Source organism: Phaethon lepturus, unplaced genomic scaffold (assembly GCF_000687285.1).
Source record: "Phaethon lepturus isolate BGI_N335 unplaced genomic scaffold, ASM68728v1 scaffold1574, whole genome shotgun sequence".
NCBI classification, from domain to species: domain Eukaryota; kingdom Metazoa; phylum Chordata; class Aves; order Phaethontiformes; family Phaethontidae; genus Phaethon; species Phaethon lepturus.
Window position 1 is genome coordinate 2,086 of NW_010536756.1, and position 20,761 is coordinate 22,846.

Below are 20,761 nucleotides of genomic sequence, written 5' to 3' on the forward strand. Positions count from 1 at the left end.
GCATCCATTGAAATAGATATACTAATGTATATATATCCTGCATTGTATAATTAGGCACATATTTTATCCTTTCTTTAAAACCTTGCATGTTCAGTTCTGCTACAAGCAAGAAAAACGAGAGTTTTCTTTTGTGGTTCTTTGTTCTAGAATCCTTCATTCAGATTGGTCTATTTCTATCTTTTTAATGTTTAAAGTATTTGAAGATTAAAGCAGGGCCTAAAAAGTTTGATTAAAGCAGAACATATTTGCTGAGGAATGGAATTTTGGAAAAGTAAGCTTTTCCAGTATATTTCCTGTTAAGGTTAACTGCTGACTCTTGGGGTGTATACAGGACACAAGTTGCAGCTAGTGCATCTATTCAAAATGAAAATTACAGTGAGTGAAGGGGGAGAACCTTCTTCTATTATAAATTTTTGTACAATGCCAATTTTTTTTAATAAATCTTATACACTGTTCTAACAGCTGCACAGGTTTTACTTGTTTTGAAACAGGAGGATGCGTGGAGAGTTATTGTTACACAGCAATGCATTTTATTAACAAAGTACTGTAGAATTCCATTTCATTATCAAATTGGGTTGTTCAGCCCACATGAGTTAGTTTGTCAGCCTCCCAAACCAAGAACTTTTATTTTCTTGTCTGTACAGTACTGTCTGTGGTAAAGATCAGTCAGAAATTGTTCGTATTGTCTCACTTCCAATCTGGAATAGTTTGTAACTATTATTGTAATATCAATAATATTTTGTGCTCTTTCTGGCTTTATTAAAGAAATAATTTGCAAGATACATGGTCTTTCAAAATAACTTTACTTGTCTAACACCCAAATCTTCACCTGATTATTTCAACATTGTATGCAGCTGCTTATGTTAATGGTTTGATAGCTATTGAGCACAAGTAATGAATGAAATAGCAAAATTTTCCATCTGATTTGTTGCAGGGTATTTACAACAGGAAAAACTTCTAGCTACCTGCCGTGAATTTATTTTGGAAAGCTCAGATTTGAAAGAATATGCAGAGCACTGTACAGAGGATGGGTTTATTCCAGCCTGCTTGTTGGTGAGTTTGTATTTGCAAACCAGAAAACTAAATTGTCTTGCATCTGTGGAGAAGAAAATCGAGATTTCTCAGCGTAACAATTACTTCTCAAATGCTGCTTAGAACGTTTAGTTAGATCATCCCTCTGGTTTTGGGGTGGTTGTTTTTTTTGCATCCTGTGATATTAGCAGTTATTTGGTTTCTAATATTTAATCTTACTAAGAAACATTTAAGTGTAAAATACGCAAATTGCTTTCAGCATATTACATTTAGTCTGCTTTATACCTTTGAGGTTGATATATGAAAGTGTGTCGCTAGGGTTTTACTGGTTTCAGGGCTGCTCTTCTAATTTATTGACAGTCGCTTTCCTATGCTAGGCATGTCAGCTGGTAATATTCCATTTCAAGTACATATTAAATATTTAGGTAAGGCCAGCTTTATCTCAGGCTACCAAATTTTGTTGACAAAAGCTGTGTTTCGGTTTGACTTCCTCTTTGATGAGTATCATCTGCTTTGTCCCAGGTGAAATGTGGAACTTTGGGTGTGCATAAATACAGCATGTAGCTACTGTCCTGATTTCAGCTGGGATAGAATGAATTTTCTTCACAGAAGCTAGTATGAGGCTATGTTTTGGATTTGGGATGAAAATAATGTTGATAACATGCTGATGTTTTCAGTTTTGCTAAGCAGTCAAGGACTTTCCAGCTTCTCATGCTGGCCTGCCGGCGAGAAGTTTGGGGGTGCATGGAAAGCTGGGAGGGGACACAGCCAGGACATCTGACTCAAACTGGCCAAAGGGATATTCCATACCATATGATGTCAGGCCCAGTATATAAAGCTGGGGGAAGAAGGAGGAGGTAGGGGATGTTTGGAGTTACGGTATTTGGCCTCCCAAGTAACCGTTAGCATGATGGAGTCCTGCTTTCCTGGAGATGGCCGAACACCTGCGTGCCCACGGAAAGTAGTGAATGAATTCCTTGGTTTGCTCTGTTTGCGTGCGTGGCTTTTGCTTTCCCTATTAAACTGTCTTTATCTCGACCCACAAGTTTTCTCACTTTTACTGTTCTGATTTTCTCCCCTGTCTCACCCAAGGGGAGTGAGCAAGCAGCTGCCTGGAGCTTAGTTGCTGGCTGGGGTTAAACCACAACAGCTACATATGTAGATAATGTGCATATAGCTACAGGGTATTTAGACACTTTGCATTTTTAACATACACAAAATGGGATTTTTAATATAGTATGCAAATTACAGCATTTAGATGTATCAATGTTTTAATGTTTATATGTATCTTTTTCCTGGTTTACGTTTCATTCTTTTAATATATCAGTTAATGATATTGTCTGGGATTTTGTCCACAGTATTCAAAATTTGTGGAAATCTTTTCTGAGGTCCAAGGTCTTGATACATCTATTCAAAACAGACCATTGAACTTATTTTGTGTTCAGTCATCTGTACTTTGTGGATAGGGTATTGAGAACCAAGCTATGGCCAGCAAAAATTAGAAAACCCAAATGTGAAGAGATTATCCAGATTCTTAAAACTTTTAATTATCTTCCTTTTCTCAGTAGAAATATTTTTCCTGTTTTTCATAGAAAAGTGATGATATGATAGTGTCTAAGAAAAACTTCCCACTGCAGCTCAAAATACTTGCAGTAAGGGCTGTATTTGTCATACCCTGTAGAGTTCCTGCTAGCAAACAAGGCAAGAAGGTACAACAAATGATAGTGGTAGCCTTAAAATCTTAATTCTTTTTGTTTCACCTAAAATAACAGAACAAGTAAATGTGATATGAAAGTTAATCCTGTGAGACTGTTAAGAATTTTACTCCAGACAGAAGTTCTCTTCACGTTTGCATCGTAACACATTTTGCATTCCAGGATGCTACATACTCATTACTCTGTTACAGCTGTTCATCATCTTCTTTTTGTATTTCTAGTCCATAATAACAAAGGTGAGTGGAGGTCATGCAGCTCTAACTACCTTACCAGTGTTGTGCAATGAAATCAAGCACTTCAGATTTTGTGTTCATAATGGCATTTTGTTCCATAGATTGCTCTCTACCTAGTTTGAGAAAGCTGAGCACCAGCAGCATAAAGTACAGTTCTTTCTGTTGAGGGTCAGCGTGGTGTAGTCTTCTAAAGAACTGCATAAATATAATGTGATACAGCAGGTGAAATATAAGTTATTAGTGAAGATTCTAAGATCAGTATTTTTTTTCCAGTCCCTGTGTGGAAAAAACTTGACAACTATTCTTAATGAATATGTAGCCATGAAAACAAAAGGTAAGCCTTCAGAATGAGATTTTTATGTTCTTTTTCTTACTTATCTGTTGTGAACTCCTTGAAGAAGAGGTAATATCTCCACCTATATATGGACTTAGAGCAATCCTCCATCTATGCCAGAAGTTGAAGGTTTCCATGTTATGCAGACAATGGCCAGTTAGATCAGCATCTTGTGAGCAAGATCAGAAGATCTTAGTTTGGATTTGCCAGCATATATTTTCCCTTAAATTTGGGCAGAACTTCTAGTGTAATAAAGCACAAAGATATAATAAAATATGCAAAATGTGTGGGTTTATGCTTGTAAAATTGCACTGTTTATTATTTATACTATAAATAGGAGGGGGATGTGCTCATCTCCTCTCTCTGGTGACCGATGATAGGACATGTGGCAATTAAATGAAGCTGTATCAGGAGAGGTTCAGATTGGACATGAGGAAAAGGTTCTTCACTGAGAAGGTGGTCAGTCACTGGAACAGGCTCCCCAGGGAACTGGTCATGGCATCAAGCCTGCCAGAGTTCAAGGAGAGTCTGGAGAACACTGTTAGTCATATGGGTTTAGTTTTAGGTGGTCCTGCGAGGAGCAGGGATTTGGACTCTGTGATCCTTATGGATCCCTTCCAACTTGAGGTATTCTGTGATTCTATGAAATAACCTGGAAGAGTCCTATGGTGTGAAATGTTTCTTGTCTTGTTTTTAAAAGTAATTAAAATAATCTCAATAACTTAATATTTTGTGTGAGTATTAGAGACAGAGTTAGAGAGTTTCCTGTTTTTAAAAACAGTTGTTGAGCTTCTGAATGTTGCCAAGTCTTACCATTTTTTGATACATGTTGTATGATCAGATTTTACTGGTGCTTGGTTCTAAGTTGCATTTCTAACTTGCAATTTAAGACATACCATGTTTGGAACATCTCTGAATGTTTTTTCCTTTCACAGTAGATTTAATAGGAATGGTAACTAAGACACAAACATACTTTCTTTTAAATACTTTGTAACTTGAAAAACTTTGTAATTGATTGGCTTACATCTTTCCATTTATACTTTAACATTCCGTACTTCAAAAATACCAAGTGTTTTTACCTGTTTGGATGGCATCTTAAAATAAACCATTGCTTTTAAAGGCCTGTCTGCCAGGTTACAATTTTCAAAAGCACAAAAGTGACTTCAGAATATGAATACCATTCCCAGAAGTGAGTTAGGTTAGCATGTGTTTGCCCAGGAGTCAACACCATGTGCAGATTACGTTGAGAATTGCCATCATGAATGTCTTTTCCTTAGTTTCATTTCAGCTTCTAAAACTGAGAACTGTATCCATGATGAAAGTGTGTTTGTATCAATCAAAATTCTTAAATTAGGAGTTAGGGCTCTCTAATTAACAGAATATTAAGAAGGTGACTAGACACCTAAAGTTAGATGATGTCTGAAACACTTGTAATAATAATTTGCTTGTGACTTTACTTTTTCTCAATATGTACCTGTTTTAGATATCTAAAATGTTTTTTTTATGTTTATTTTAGAAACAACAAGTGAAGTTCCAGCAATGATGTCATCTCTGTGGAAAAAATTAGACTATACACTTTCTCAGATCAGGTAATACAGTTTTGAAATTCAGAAAGTAAAATATTCTGAGTGAGTCCCTATGTTGATCAGCTTCTCTTACCATTGTATGAGAATGGTTTTGCTCTCTATTGCCTCTGAGAGATGGTGAAGAAGATAGGTATGTGAGATCTAATAGTTGAGTAGACGTGTCAAGATTTTAAGGCAGGACTAGCAGATAAGGAGGGCATTAGTGTATGTGGCCTTCCTGTAATAAAACAATATACTCTGACTCATTTAGAATCTGATACCATTGTGGTTACTTGATCAAAAATATAGCAGTAAGCTACATTTGAAGTATCTGTGACCGTTGTTTGAAAGAATAAAAATAACAAGCAGTAGATCAAAGCTTTCTGAAGTAATGTGTGGTTGGGACCAGACTGACATTAACCATATGGCAGATAATGTCGCACTGTGTAACTGAGTGTTTCCATTGTGCTCCTTTTATTTATGTCACCTGTTTTGTTTTTTTTTTTAGGAGCATGCAGAATTCCACAGGATTTTCTGCTAATCAAAGGAGTAAGTAACTGAGCCGATTCCATGGGATCAATAGGCTTTATGATCAAATTATCTGTTTTGGCAAAAAATGGGGAAATGCTGCAGCAATCGGTAATGCATCCATACTCTTAAAATGTTGTCAAATCTCTTTTGCAGTGTTTTTTTCAGCATGTCTGTTGTCTTCAGTGCAGTCTGTGGATTACTGTAATGATCAAGAAAGGAAAATAAGAAAAGCTGAGCTTTTTGCAAGAGGCTTTAATTCTCTATATAGCATTTTCTTCTCTGCTGAAAACTTTTTAGAAGTTTATACAGTTAAAAGGTTTAAAAACTGCTGCTTCAATCCTGAAGCTGTTGGCTTAATTTGTGGTTCATAGAGGAACTGAAAACATAACCACTCAAATTATGATTCAGTTTCATTTCTGTTGAAGGGGAATATAAAAATGTGTTACAATCTTGAAACAATTATTTTTATGCATACAAACATATGTCTAAGAAAAATAGAACAAGTATCTTTTCCTATCTAGAATTATTTCTTTCATTACAAAAACTGCCAGATGAACTCTCAAAAAAGAAAAGTTACTTAAAAATTTTTTTTCTCTCTGTAGTACATCTACTAAGTAACCTGTGTGAGAAAAGAGAACATGAAATATAGGTAGTGATTATTCTTGGAGCTGAGATTCACTGAGCTGGGTGGTGTTCTGTTGTTTAAATTTGTCAGATTTAGTCTGATAAATAAATGCAAACTTACATTGGTTTAACTATTTCAGTGCAGGTCAATTACATGAGTGGTGTATTATGTACGCAATATCATTTTGGTATGATTTATTCCTGTAAATATTTCAGCAGACTTACAAGCATGGTTACAATGTCTATGTAAGTTGCCTGTACTAAAATTATTTTGTCTCAAACCTATAACACAGAAGACAAAGATAGGTGTTGCTTACTTTTTGAGTTTCATGAATTAGTTGTTGAAGCACAAAAAGGTTTCAATGGAGCATCCTTAATTAGGTCTTGGAAAATCAGCAACTTTTTAAAATTCCTTTATCATATTTTTTCATCCTGCCTTTATTATCTCCAGCACGTACAAGAAGTGGAATTGTAGAAATGAAAAGACAGAGAATGCTTCAGCAATCAGCTCCTGCAAACTCAGGATTGTTGTCTGTAGCCCATCAGTCAGGGCCACAGAATTCCTCTTCTCTTGTATCTCCTCAAGTTATTCACAGGCCAACAATAAATCAAAGCATGTCACAGGCAAGACTGAATACGTTGTTTGTGCACCAGTCACAAACCCAAGACAACAAGATCAGCAGTAAGTTGCACACTTTTTTTTTAAACCTTTTTGAGGGGGGAAGAATCTATCGATATAGATGCAAGGTTTCTAACGTCAGGGCTAACCATCTTCCACCACAAAAGTTTCAGAAAATTCATGCTTTGTTCCCCTAGCTCTCCAGACTGGTTCAGGTGATTAAAATAAAAGGAGTGCCTAAAAGAGAAATGGCTCTTGCATGCTAATGTGAGTTCAGAGCTCAGAAGTGCATTAATTTGTCATTATTCTATCCTGTGTTCTCACCCTCGCCCAAAACACTTGTTTTAGCAGATAGGGATGATCCACATCAAGTGGATGGTTTTCTCAGTATATATTTAAAAGAATAGGTTCTCATTTTCATGATAATAACAACATTATTTTATATAAATTTCCAGGAATTGATTGGAACATATTAAGTAATGTATAGATTTCTGTAGTGCTTTAACAATGTCACTGGAAAAGGTACTGGCATCATGATCTTTCTTTTTCCTTTATAAAGCAGGAGATTTCATACACATTCCTGTTCCATCATCACAAGAACGAAAGCTTCATTCAAACTTGCTTTCTCCAGGAAGAAGAAAAAGGTAGACATGGGAGTTTTCTTAAGCTCTATTAGAGATTATGCAGTGTTCTAACGTCTAGTGAAAATTTTCTTAGGTGGTGGAATGTTTCACGTTTAAGACTCACTGAAAGTGGCCGGTGTGTGATGTTTCACAAAGGAAAGGAAAGTCAAAGAACTTAACATTAGACTGATAGGAGGTGACGGTCTTTACGTTATTCCAGTATTAGACATAGACAGATAATCTTGGTGCCTGAGATTTAGTATGTCTTCCAAAATACCCATATACATTTTGAAAATTCTCAGTATCGATGTAACTTTTTGTGCGGTTATATCGATATATATTTTGTGTGGTTTTAATGTGGCAAAACGATTGGCTTCAATAAATTTTGTCAGCAAATATTTTCATATTTGCACTAAAAGTGGTGTGAAAAACTGTTCTTATGCTAGATTTGCATTTTTTGTTCTTAGATTCCAGTGTCCTTTAATGAGTTGGCTGGTATCTTTGTGTTCCATTTGTTGTCTTTATCTCTGACTAAATCCCAATCTATGGGTTTGCTTACCATTATTCCAGATTGTTACTCATTTATAACATTTCCAAGTCCTCTCTATTCCTGCATGATTTTTTCGTTTATAAGTGACTTTAGAGCCACTGTTGATTGATAGTTTCAGAAGAGCCTACACCATGACTTCATATAAAAGCATTGCATTTCCTATTCATAATCTAAATTCTTATGAAACCTAACATTTGTTTGAGTCTTTAACAACAGCTGCTCCTGCAGAGATCTTTATTTTCATTGGTGATGCCCAAGTCTTTTTCTTGAGTGACAGTTAATTGGAACCTGTACCACCAGTTAAAGTAATGTGTACTGGAGGGGGAAAAATACTGAATAGTGGGCATGGAATTCAATTTGCTGTTGTGCTGTTAACCCACAGTCCATGTATTTGTAACTTCTATGAAGTCAGACACAATATATGCATTCAACATAATGAAACAGATATTGGCTTTTATTGTATTTCCAGTATGTGTCATAGAATCATAGAATAATTGTGGTAGGAAGGCACCTTTAAAGTACATCTAGTCCAATCCCCCCTGCAATGAGCAGGACATCTTCAACTACAGCAGGTTGCTCAGCACGCCCCATCCAACCTGACCTTGAATGTTGCCAGGGATGGGGCATCTACCACCTCTCTGGGCAACCCCTGCCAGTGGTTCACCACCCTCATTGTGAAAAATGTAGTTAATTTGCTGTCGATTAAAATCCTTCATTTGCTAAGAAGGAAGAGAAGCACTTGATTTACTGACCATTAGGTCTATTGTTTGCTATGTTCTCACAAAGTACATCACATTTCCTGCAATGTTTCAGTGAATCTCAGAAGAGGAAAAGCATTGCAACATCTGTACCTCCTTCAGCAACTAGAAGTTCTCAAGACTCTGATGAAGTAATAACAGAGAAAGAAAGTGAGCCACTTGAAGAATTCATAGATGGTAACTTCCCAGTGAGTATATACTTGTGGAAGGTATTTACATTTAAGAAATTAATTCAGACTAAGGAGAACTAGTCTTTTACATGTTGTTTGTCTTGGGTATTATAGAAATTAACTTCAGAAGATAGATTTATTGTTTTGTATTTGAACTAGATCTTCTGTGTACTAAACTAGTGAGGATGGCATAGCTATGTAGAGGTTTTTTTTCCTTGACTTACTGGCTTTGCTAAGATACCTGTAAGCTGTCAGAATACAGTCATTTTGTAGAGAATGGAAACCAGAAAGCTCAATAAGCCTTGGTGTACTTTAGGAGAGTAGAAGTACAGGAATGTCTTGGGACAATTTTCCTAGCAATGTCATGCAGTCACAGATTGGCTGCCTCTCTTTTACAAAGAGTGTTTTCTGTGTTGAATTGATTTTTTTTTTTTTAACAAGAAATTCATGCTTCTTTTCTAGTGATGATAAAAATAGAAACCTGACCACTTTAAAACTGTGTTTTCCAGCAACTGGTTATTGAAAATGCCAGAGAAAAAATCTTGAGCAACAAATCTCTTCAGGAGAAGCTTGCTGAGAACATTAACAAAATCCTGGGCAGGTAATAAAAGGAAACTCTAAACCTCATACATAGTATTTTGATTTATTTTTGAGTTCTGAACTAATGACTAATGTGTTCCAGTGATGGCAATGTTGCTCAGGCCCCTAAACAGACAGACAGTGGCCCCACAGAACAGGAGACTTCAATTGATGAAATTCTTGGACTTCAGGTAGGTGTGGATTGCCCTGTTTACATTTTTTGAACACCAGGCACATGAGACTGATCAGTTACGGGAACTATGCTGAACCTCTGTCAACTGTCTTGATATGCAAGATTGCTCCTTTTTATTTGTTGGTTTGTTTTACAACACAGCTAAGGCTATCTAATGGCTAGCTTCTGCCCCAGGGGCAGTTCCACAGCTTCCCTTGCATAGGCATTAACTCTTACCTTGTTGTATGGTGATGGACAGTTTCAAGGACCTGAACTGACAGGGTACTTTGCTGGGTATAATTGTGAGCCAGTTTAGCACTCCGAATTCATTCGCAGTGTCTTTACAAGGCAGCATAAGCATGCAGCAGAGTCAAAAGCCAAGGGGGTAGGACCTCTTCTGGCAGCAGGTAACATTACCCTGCAGACTGAGATCTAAGTACACTGTCCCACAGTCACCAGCTGCCTGCTCGTCACTGGATCTTTGGTACCAGCTTCTGACTGAGGATCTGTTCAATAACCTTGTAGAAGAAAAAGGTATTTAAAATATCTTGTGGTCTCCAAACATGTTTAGTCTGGTCTGATTTTCTGATTTGCTGTAAGATAAACATGGATTGTCTAGTATAGCAGGAGAAATTGTCTTTGGAGCCTAAATAAGAATGTTTTTTCTTAAAATTTAATATTTTTTTGCTTTTGGAGGAAATGTACATTTCAACTTCTACAAACTAAATTCCTAGTGTTCTCGCTTCATTCTCCTACAGCCCTCGAGCTGGAAATCACAGAGTTACAAATGATTTAATGAGGGAATTAAAATCTTCACAGCCCTCATGACAAGGACAGGAGAGTAGAGGCATTGCCTGTTTACAAAGTAGAGGTATAGCTATTCTTCTGTCACTTGGTGATTAAGACACTTTTTGTCAAAATATTCTGTTTTTCTGAGCAGAACAAAATCAGAGCAGCTTCTTGGTTTAGTTAGAGTAGCTGAGACAAAACAATCACATGGGATATCCACCCTTACGACCAGCATATCAAAATTTGTAGAGTTCTTAGAGGTTCTCTAGGAAGTCAGGAGAAATTGTGTATTTGAATGCTTGACTATGTACTGAGTGCACTGCTCACTTTTGTCCTGGGTGGCTACCAAACAAGTCAACTTGGAACAGGAACCTTAGAGCAGTGTCCTATGTAGCTGTGCCTTCCAGCTGCCTTCCACAGAAAAGTAGCAGATCCTTCTAGAAGCTATGCACATGGAGGACAGGGAGGTGACTTGAGACAGCCAGAATGGCTTTACCAAGGGCAAGTCCTACCTGACCAACCTAGTGGCCTTCTGTGACGGAGTGACTACATCAGTGGACAGGGGAAGAGCTATGGATGTCATCTGTCTGGGCTTCTGTAAGGCCTTTCACACAGTTCCCCACAACATCCTTCTCTCTAAATTGGAGGGATAGGGATTTGATGGGTGGACTGTTGAGTGGATGAGGAATTGGTTGGATGATCACATCCAGAGGGTAGGGGACAACGGCTCAATGTCCAGATGGAGATCAGTGATGAGTGGTGTCCCTCAGGGGTCTGTACTCGGACCAGTACTCTTCAGTAACTTCATCAATGACATAGTGGGATCAATGGCACCCTCAGCATGTTTGCAGACGATGCCGAGCTGAGTGGTGTGGTTAACTCACCTGAGGGACAGGATGGCATCCAGAGGGACCTGGACAACCTCGAGGAATGAGCCCATGTGAACCTCCTGATCAACAAGGCCAAGGGCAGTGTCCTGGACCTGGGTCGGGGCAACCCCCAGTATCAGTACAGGCTGGGGGATGAAGGGGTTGAGAGCAGCCCTGCTGAGAAGGACTCGGGGATACTGGTGGATGAAAAGCTGGACATGAGCCAGCAATGTGCACTCACAGCCCAGAAGGACAACCGTATCCTGGGCTGCATCCAAAGCAGCGTGGCCAGCACGTTGAGGGAAGTGATTCTGCCCCTCTACTCCACTCTGGGGAGACCCCACCTGGAGTCCTGCGTCCAGCTCTGGAGCCCTCGGCACAGGGAAAGACATGGACCTGTTGGAGCGGGTTCAGAGGAAGGCCACAAAAATGATCAGCGGGCTGGAACACCTCTCTTCTGAGGACAGGCTGGGAGAGGAGAAAAGAAGGCTCCAGGGAGACCTTCTTGCAGCCTTCCAGTACTTAAAGGGGGAACAGAGGAAAGATGTGGGCAGACTTTTTAGTAGAGCCAGACAAGGGGTAATGGTTTTAAACTAAAAGCGGGTAGATTTAGACTAGACGTAAGGAAGAAATTTTTCCCAATGAGGGTGGTGAACCACTGGCAGGGGTTGCCCAGAGAGGTGGTAGATACCCCATCCCTGGCATTCAAGGTCAGGCTGGACGGAGCTCTGAGCAAGCTGCTCTAGTTGAAGGTGTCCCTGCTCACTGCAGGGGGTTGGACTAGATGACCTTTAAGGTCCATTCCAACCCAAACTATTCTATGATTCTATATTATAGAACATGTAATGAGTAAATGAAATAAAACTTCTCTTTGCCTAGCATTGTCTTCTAGATAGATGCAAAACCAAGAAAATAGGGTTAATTTGGGGATTTTTTTTTTTTTTTTCCCCAGTGGTTGACTAGTGCAGGCTCATGGCCTTCATACCATTTGCATAATCTTGCAGTGTAGCCTGAGATACAGTCCTTAACTAATGCTGGTCATTATGTGGAGAATACTCCAATACACATGTTCAGGGTGTACTGTCTGACAAAGACATTTGAGTATTGGAGGACTTTATTTCTTAAAATTTAATCAGTAATATTTTTTAACAGACTTAAATTTGTGGCAGAAATGTTTCCAGCATTAGTCTTTATGTTTCTGTGCTGAGCAGAAGTAATAGAACTGAAAACAATCTGTAAAGAAAACAGTTCTTGTCTGTTTTTCTTTTCGGTTATTAAAATAACTGTCTAACAGTTTTGTGTATCTTGTCTTTTCTCAGGGTGAAATTCATATGTCAGAAGAGGCTATACAGGACATTCTAGAACAGACAGAATCAGATCCAGCTTTTCAGGCACTCTTTGACTTATTTGATTATGGTAGGGTATATTTTTCTCAATTGTCCCATTACTATAAAGCATCATGAATGATGATTTTTCCTAAGGGTTGCTTGAAGAAGCAAAGATAACTCAGCAGGCCTTTTTTGCAAGAGAAATGGACTATATAGCATCTGTGTCCCTCAATTCAGAACTAGATTTTTATATACATTTATAGACGACTATAAAGTACAACATTTTCTTCTGGTTTTGTGCTGGCTCAGTGATTGTTTTATTGCTGTTATTTTAGACTCTTTTGGCCAAAGGATGGTAGTTCATATTTGTTTTTCTATGCTGGTGTAAAATTTTTCTATTTGTCTGATCATGGATATCCTCACATAAAATATAAGGATATTTTTATGCTATTTCTGAATTTGTAATGAATACAGACAAATAGTTGTTTGAGTTTAGAATGGCATTTCTTGAATTTGAAACCTCCATGCTTCATTTAAAATGTAATAATCACATTTGTGTGTAAAATGACATATTCAATCATTCTTCTTGCTTTATTTTGAAAATAGGAAAGAGTAAGGTAAACAAGAACTTACCTGCTGGTATTTCTGGTCAGAGTGGAGTAGAAAATGCAATTCTGGTGGATGAGGATAACCTGGAAACACTGGAAAGTTCTTTAGGAACAGAAGAAACTAGCAGATGTAGGTGTTGGGTTTTTTTTTCTTTTTCTTGAAGATCTCTTCTGGTCTGTTCACTTTTAATTATGAAAATATTTCCAAACAATTTGTACATTTCAAGACGTCTCTTTTCAGTAGTAATACCCAATCTGACATATACATTGCCTGAACGTGCGGATACACCTAGTCTGTTAGAAAGTTTCAGTCTATTAAAGTTAACAGTAGTCCCTCAGTGTACTTACAAGCTGTGCTTCATAAGCTCCTAAATGTAACCAGAATATCTGCAAATCTGTTATCTTGTTCAAAGCAGAGATACTTTACAATATTCATTGTGGAAAACGTAAAGATAATGTTTTACATCTAACCCTATTAATCTTTTCTCTGTATTCTGTAATATATTGGTTAATTAATAGACAAAAAGAGTCTTATTCTGGACAAAAGGTATGTTTAGTCTGTCTAGCCCATTCTTAACAATAGTTAGATATTTAGATATTTAGTGAAAGTATATGAAAAATAGAGCCAAGAAGTCTTTATCCTGAGAAGTTTTTTGTGCTTCTGGAAATCTGATTTGGTGACTTGAGCTGTTTGCTTGTTATGTGTATACTTATTTATGTACAGACTGATTTGTGAGATTGACTAATGTATATAACCATACGTTTCATATACCTTGCACTCAGCTTGAAAGTAAGGATGAGTAGAATCATAGAATCTTTGGGTTAGAAGGGACCTTAAAAGGTCATCTAGTCCAACCCTGCTTCAGTGAGGAAGGACATCATCAAGCAGATCAGGTTGCTCAGAGCCTCATCCAACCTTATTAGCATTATTCCCACTTTCACATGAAAGTTTTGCATTGAACTGATAAGTTGCTTCTAAAACACTGTAAAAGGATCATCTGCTCTAATAATTGTGGAACTGATTTATTCTCTGTTTTACAGGTGATAATTCTAGAGAATCATTATCCTGTAAAGGTTTTCAGTTAGGAGAAGCATCATGTGCCTTGAAGACCAGCATTAATAATGATGATATGAGTAAGAAAAATACAACCAACGAACAGTTGCATGGAAATTGTAGACCAAGGAAGCAAACTGAAGTGCTTAAAACTGTTACCCCTGAACATATTGGAGAGCTTGAAATTGCTTTTGACTCTGTGCCTGGTTTGACTGAACCTAACAAGAGACAGAGTTCTGATAGTGAATGTAATGAACACTGTGGAGATTCTTATGATAAAAAAGAGTCATCTGCATTAGTATCTGAAAGAGCTATGGAAATTGAAAAAGGCCCACTAAGTCATAGTACTCAAAGTAGTCCTAATTTAGAATATGTTCATTCTGGTAGTTTGCAGATTTCTTTGGCAGAAGGTACTAGTGGAAACGAAACACATTCTGGAAGTAAATGTCACTTATCACCAAATACATCACTATCTGAAAAAACACTTACTGAAACCCCTTCTGATGGGAGCCCTGGCCACAGTGTACTGCTGAGAAAAAACAATTCATCAATTCCTAGCCCATCAGCAGATGCAGGAAGAGAACATGCTGTAACAAACAATACAGCTGCCTTACCTGGTATTTTACAGGAGGACTCTAGCCACTCCTCTAACCATCAGGAACAGAGTATGCAGTCAGACTGTGCTGCCAGATCTGCAGTGAAGATTTCAGATCTTGACAAAACAGAGTTGCAGCTTGAAGTTGTTGATACTTCTAACAAAACTTATTCAAATGATCATACACTTGATAAGCCTTGTGAGAAAGATTTTAACCTCCCTTCAGGACTGCCAAACTCAGAGGGAACACGAGGGGAAATGCAAGAACCTTCATCTTCTACTAAAGTAGATGCTGATAATATATATTTCTCTTCTGGTGATGATGCATGTACAGAAATTTCTGTAGTATCCACTGAAAATAATCTTACTGCGTCTGAAATATGCCACTCTCCTCTCCCAGAAACTGCATCCTCAACAGATGAGTCAGGTACCGAGGCCAAAAGTATAAGTGGTGTATCTTCTAGCAGTCAACCAATGGATGTTGATCCTTCCAACATAATGTCCCTCAAGATCATCATCAGCGATGATCCATTTATTTCCTCAGACACGGAGTTAAATAATGCTGTTTCCAGCATCACAGGAGAAAATTTGCCAACTATAATACTGTCTTCTCCAGCCAAATCCCCAGCCAAAACTGCAGGCCTGTCCAAATGTCTAACTTCAGAAGACACTGAAAAAAATGTGGATTCAGCTTTGGCAGAGCAGAATCTTCTCATGCTTAGACCTAAGGATCCTGTGGTCACCTCAGTTAACACTCAGAATGAAGACTGCACTGTTTTTTCAGTTGCAGGTGCAACTAATCTTTCCAAGGAAGGGGGATTTATACAGTTGATGCCAGCAACGAGCACAGCTTTTGGGAATTCAAACAACCTTTATATAGCCACCTGTGTGACTGATCCAGCTACCCTGGGCACAGCTGTAACACCATCAAATGTAGTTGTATTGCCCGGCAATTCTATGCCGCTTGCTGCCCAAGCTCCAGCTGTACAACAGTTACGGACTCCTCCTAGATCCAGCAATACATTTGCAGCAAACCAGACTGTCTCCCCAAACTTCCCACAAGGTAATTTCATTGCTAGAAAATGGCTGAAAATGTGGTGTTTATGTAGCATTTGTATTCTTTTTTTGTATGTGCATTAAAAGTAAACAGTTTTTAAACACTGTTCTGTCTGCCCCTTGAAACTAGCCAGGAATTATGTATTTTTTGAGTATAGTAGTTGCTACTAAAAATGAAATAAAAACTACGAAAAGTCATTGACCAGGCTGCTTTAAAAAAAAAAAGCCTGATATTTCAGAAGCTTAAATTACATATTTTTAGCAGTGATAAATTTAAGAAGCATATTTTGGCTTACACTAGAAAAGGTTCCATTGTTTTGGCTAAATAAGGCAGGGTTTTTGTTTTAATAAGTTTCCTGTTATAAATAGAATGCTATGTGTTACAGGTATCCATATTTAGTTTGTGTAACTGGCTGGATGTAGATAGCCCTTCCAAAAGTACTTACTTGTCTTGTTTTGTTTCATTTTCCAAAAACGTAATTTTTTACTAGAAGTACACTTAGACAAATGTAAAAATATAACATTTCTTTCCATAATATAAAATCTCTCCTGGTACAAGCATTTTTATTGCTGTAGCAATAAAAAAAATTAAGTGCTTTTTGAAATGTTCAACCTAACCATAAACTAGCTGTAATGAACACATTTAGATTTCTTTCCAAAACTTAAAACTTGTTGCAGTTATCCTTGAATTTCTGTGTGTATTCATTTTGTTGTGGTCAGAGGCCAGTGCAGCAGTATGTGCAAGATTTGAGAGCTCTGGCCTTTCCTATCGTTAGGATTTCTTTATGCAACTGTGTGGTTTTGTGGGTTTTTTCTTAATAGAGAAATAGAGGTTTACCCATTCTTCTTGATTTGATTTTTTTCCTGGTAGTGCTCATGTAACTGAAGAACTGTGTGGAATAAATTTTTCTTTCACCTTTGAAATTTTTCTTCCACTTTTCAATTAATGTGCTGTAGTAGTTTCCCTATTTTATAATTCCTGTATGTCTGGCAGCATTGTGGTTTAACCCAGCAGGTAGCTAAAAGAACAGCCCTTCGCTCACAGTCACCCCTCCATGGGATGGAGGAGAGAATCAGGGGGAAAAGTAGAACTCGTGGGTTGGATAAAGACAATTTAATAGGACAGGGGAAAAAAAAGAGAATAATCCTAATGATAATAAGAATGATAAAAGGATACACCAAAGAAGTGATACACAGCACAATTGCTCACCAGCCGCTGACCGATGCCCAGCGAGTTCCTGAGCCACGGCCACTCCCCGGCCAACTCCCCCAGCTTTATATACTGAGCATGATGCCGTATGGTATGGAATATCCCTTTGGCCAGCCTGGGTCAGCTGTCCTGGCTGTGTCCCCTCCCAGCTCCCGGTGCACCCCCCGCCTGCTCGCTGCCAGGCCAGAGCACGGGAAGCTGGACAGTCCTTGGCTGCTCAGCAACAAGTAAAAAACATCAGTGCGTTATCAACATTCTTTTCATCCCAAATCCAAACCACAGCACTATACCAGCTATCAGGAAAAAAAGTAACTCTGTCCCAGCCGAAACCAGGACAGGCAGCTGGACACTCTTACAACCTGTTAGAATAACTGTTTTAAAACAACTGTTTTAACAATTATTTAAATAGTTAAATGGGAAACTTCAGCTCAAATATTCCAAATTAGTCTTATTGTGCTATTTTTTTTTTAAATAATTAATCTCAAACCCAGTAATTAACTAGACTCTTTGTGTACTCCGCTTAACACCTCCTACCAGCCAGGAATATACATTAGGTATCTACATACATACAAAGCTAGCCTTTCCCAGCTTGTGTGCTTGTGAGTGGAAGGTGTTATGGGTGCACTCTAAGAAAAAAAATAATTCTGCTAATGACTTTTCAGCATGCTAATTGTGGAGAATAGGATGCAAATAACAGTTTGTTTTTACTAAGCAGCAAAATGAGCAATGTTACTTTTACTGGGTTTTATATATCACTTTAATTCAAAGTTCAGGCCTTAACATAGGTTTGTCATACTTCAAGTTTAATTTTGAACCATTTCTTAAAAAGGAAAATGAACTTTAACTAAAGAATTCAATATAAACTAAAAATAACACTGGTACTTACACAGTTTTCTAGTCGTGATGTATAGTAAGGACAGTGAAGTCTTTCTAAAAGCCAGAGCTTTTCTTCCCACCGGTTTGACCGTGCATAATTTTAAGAAATCCTGTTTTGAAGCTTTTCTTTTCACTGAATTATTTTTAGTTTATATACAACTTTAACACTTTGATATTTTTTAGGTTCTGCCATTATAATTGCATCTCCAGTGCAACCTGTCTTGCAAGGAATGGTGGGAATGATACCTCTCTCAGTAGTAGGACAAAACGGAAATACATTCTCAGCACCGGCCCGCCAGGTAGTACATCACAAATGAAGCTCTTCAGAATCAAAGCTGAAGTGATAAGGAGTCTTTTGGTAAATTCTAATGGAATATTTTGATTCTTTCAAGGTTCTACATATGCCTGTGGCTAATCCAGTGTGCAACAGAAGCGTCCCAAAACTTCCCATCCCTCCCAAATCACAAAAGATTCCTGGAGCAAGGAACAAGAATAATACAGGTACCTGCCTTGCATTCTTGAGAAGGGCAGAAGAAAAGCAGGGGCTTCTAAAGACATGTCAGTTCTGAATAATGAAGTTTTATAAATACCAGTTCTCCTCTGCCAGATAACTGCTGGGATGGCTTTTAGAGAGACCTGTACCTGCTGTTAGTAACTGTATTTGCTCAGTTTACAGAGAAGAACTCCCAGCGTATAAAATAATTCCAGATTTGGGATCAAGCTTATTTACAAAATTTAATATTTCAAGACTCTAATGCAATTTTAAAAGTTTACTTCTCTTTCTGTTTCTGATTATTTTTCATCTTGTTGGTTGGAAGTACAGTTTACTGCTCCCATTGAAACAAAGCCACGTGGTGACAAAGAAGTTATTAGAAGAGTCAACAATTTATATTTAATATTTAATAGAAGTGTTGCATATTTATACCAGAAAATGCACTGTCCTGTCTGTTTTCTCTTTGCCATTTCAGGTATATGCTTTTGTATGTTCATTTCATTGAGACCTTGCTTCCTTGCAATAGTAAATTGGAAGAAGACTAGAGTTACATTGATTTCTCAGTGTTAGGAGGGGGTAAAGAAAAAGAATTGAGGCTAGAAATAAATAGAGTTATAAGGACAACTTGTGCTTTAGTCCATCTACCTTTTTTAAAAAGGGTAGGCTTACCCATAAAAATGCAAACAGAATGAAGTTGCAAATTAAGGAAAAAGGTAGGATTGTATAGTTAGTCTGCATTCTGCTTTGCTGATGGATAACTGAGAGTTCCCTGTGGTTATTTCCCTTCTACTTGGAAATCCCTGCTGTGTGTTTCTAAGTCCAGCATATTGGTTTTGTCTTGCCCGGCCTACATATTATTTAAGTGTAGACAGCCAGCTTCTTGTTTATACTTAGTTGGTGACCTTTGCTAATCTATTAATCTGTAAACTTTAAAATAAGGAAAAAACTGCAGAGTTTTGTTGCAGGGTGTTTCTTTATTGATTCTCTGTCAGGTGAAATGTCATTGTACTAACTGTGAGATTATTTACTTGGAATATTGTAGTTTATTAATACTTTTAATTGTTGTTGTTCTGTTGTTCCAGGAAAATTGGTACCAAGTGTAGCTGAGCCTTTGAACCATACAAATCCTCGAACACAAAGGTCAGTAGTGCTAGGTATTCAAACTTGCTTTCTTTTTCCTGCCATGAATTACTTTGCACAGTATTGGTGGAGAGGAGAGCAGCTTTTTTTTCTGTTAACAATGGCAGAAGCAGTACTCTTCTTTATTTCTCCTGTTTGTCTGCTAGGACTATTGATACAGATGTGTGCTAGTACTGGTGCAGCCTGGGCTGGAATTTTGCTGTTACTGTTCCTGCATGAAGTTTGTATGGCTTTCTGTTTATTTTCTCCTGTCTCAATGTTCAAATAAAAATTGTTTGAGCAGAGTCCAAGCTAAGAGAAACTGCCTGTTACATTTACTGGGAGATTTTACTGACTAACCACCTCCCCCACTACCCACCTCCCCTTTTTTTTTTTTTTCATTTCAGGTGGGTGTTACCCATGGTTTTGTAGTATAGCTTCATTGCCTTTACCACTCTCTGGCCCAAATCCAGTAGAGCTTGTTAGATTGGGTTCTGCATGTGTGTTTCAGCTGTAGAACACTGCTTGGTCATTTATAAAGTGAAAAGTCAAAGGAAAGGTGGTGAGGAGAACAGCATGCTAACTTTATATAGAGGACGAGAACTTAATTGCTAATTGGGATAGGTACTAGTTTTCTATTGGGCAAGTGAGAGAGAAGAAAGTAAGGCTTCAGTAGTAAGTCTCCTTATCCTTAATGGACTTAAGAAACAAAAGGATGTTGGAACGAGCAGAAGAGTGTAGGAGGAGATAAGTTCAGTTTAAATATTAGAGGTGAAACACTCTTTTATTGTAGAAATAAAACATACTTCAAAAAAATAATTTACCTATTCAGAACTCAGTTAAAGTGGAGGAAAACAGGAACAATAAAGTCAACTTATTAAAAAAAAAAAACAAACCAACATATACCAAGGTATACAGTATACACGCATGCAAAAATTAGTGATTTTTAAAATGCCACAGAGGCAAGATTTTGGATAGTATCACTCTGATAATTCAACACACTGTTAATTTTAATCGATCTCCAGATACATGTTTTGCATAGCAAAGAGAGCAAAATGTTCCCTGTAAAGAAAGTAATTTCTCATTTCTACTCTCTACCCTCTGTCTCATCTCAAATTTCATGGAAATGAAACAAACTGCTACCACCCATACCTCCTTTACATTCCCAAAGTTAATTTGACTTTTCCTCTTACAAACCCTAAAGGCTTATCTGCAGGGAGAGAGTCTTACTAGCATAGTGAATATGCAGAAACCGCTCT

At 37.7% G+C, this 20,761-nt stretch overlaps 1 protein-coding gene across 1 annotated transcript in view; it reads left to right on the top strand.

The window, feature by feature from the left end:
- The window catches only part of NPAT (nuclear protein, ataxia-telangiectasia locus), a gene marked incomplete at its 3' end in the record, with an annotated part of 24,689 nt that overhangs the window by 1,899 nt on the left and 2,029 nt on the right, over positions 1–20,761 (top strand). The window contains exons 3-18 of the mRNA XM_010286250.1: positions 302–375; positions 935–1,053; positions 3,254–3,314; positions 4,831–4,903; positions 5,388–5,428; positions 6,486–6,716; positions 7,213–7,297; positions 8,640–8,718; positions 9,252–9,355; positions 9,437–9,524; positions 12,483–12,579; positions 13,098–13,229; positions 14,141–15,811; positions 18,074–18,189; positions 18,283–18,391; positions 19,466–19,523. Of these exons, the coding sequence (XP_010284552.1) occupies positions 302–375; positions 935–1,053; positions 3,254–3,314; positions 4,831–4,903; positions 5,388–5,428; positions 6,486–6,716; positions 7,213–7,297; positions 8,640–8,718; positions 9,252–9,355; positions 9,437–9,524; positions 12,483–12,579; positions 13,098–13,229; positions 14,141–15,811; positions 18,074–18,189; positions 18,283–18,391; positions 19,466–19,523 (3,138 nt within the window). The remainder of the gene's footprint in view (positions 1–301; positions 376–934; positions 1,054–3,253; positions 3,315–4,830; positions 4,904–5,387; positions 5,429–6,485; positions 6,717–7,212; positions 7,298–8,639; positions 8,719–9,251; positions 9,356–9,436; positions 9,525–12,482; positions 12,580–13,097; positions 13,230–14,140; positions 15,812–18,073; positions 18,190–18,282; positions 18,392–19,465; positions 19,524–20,761) is intronic.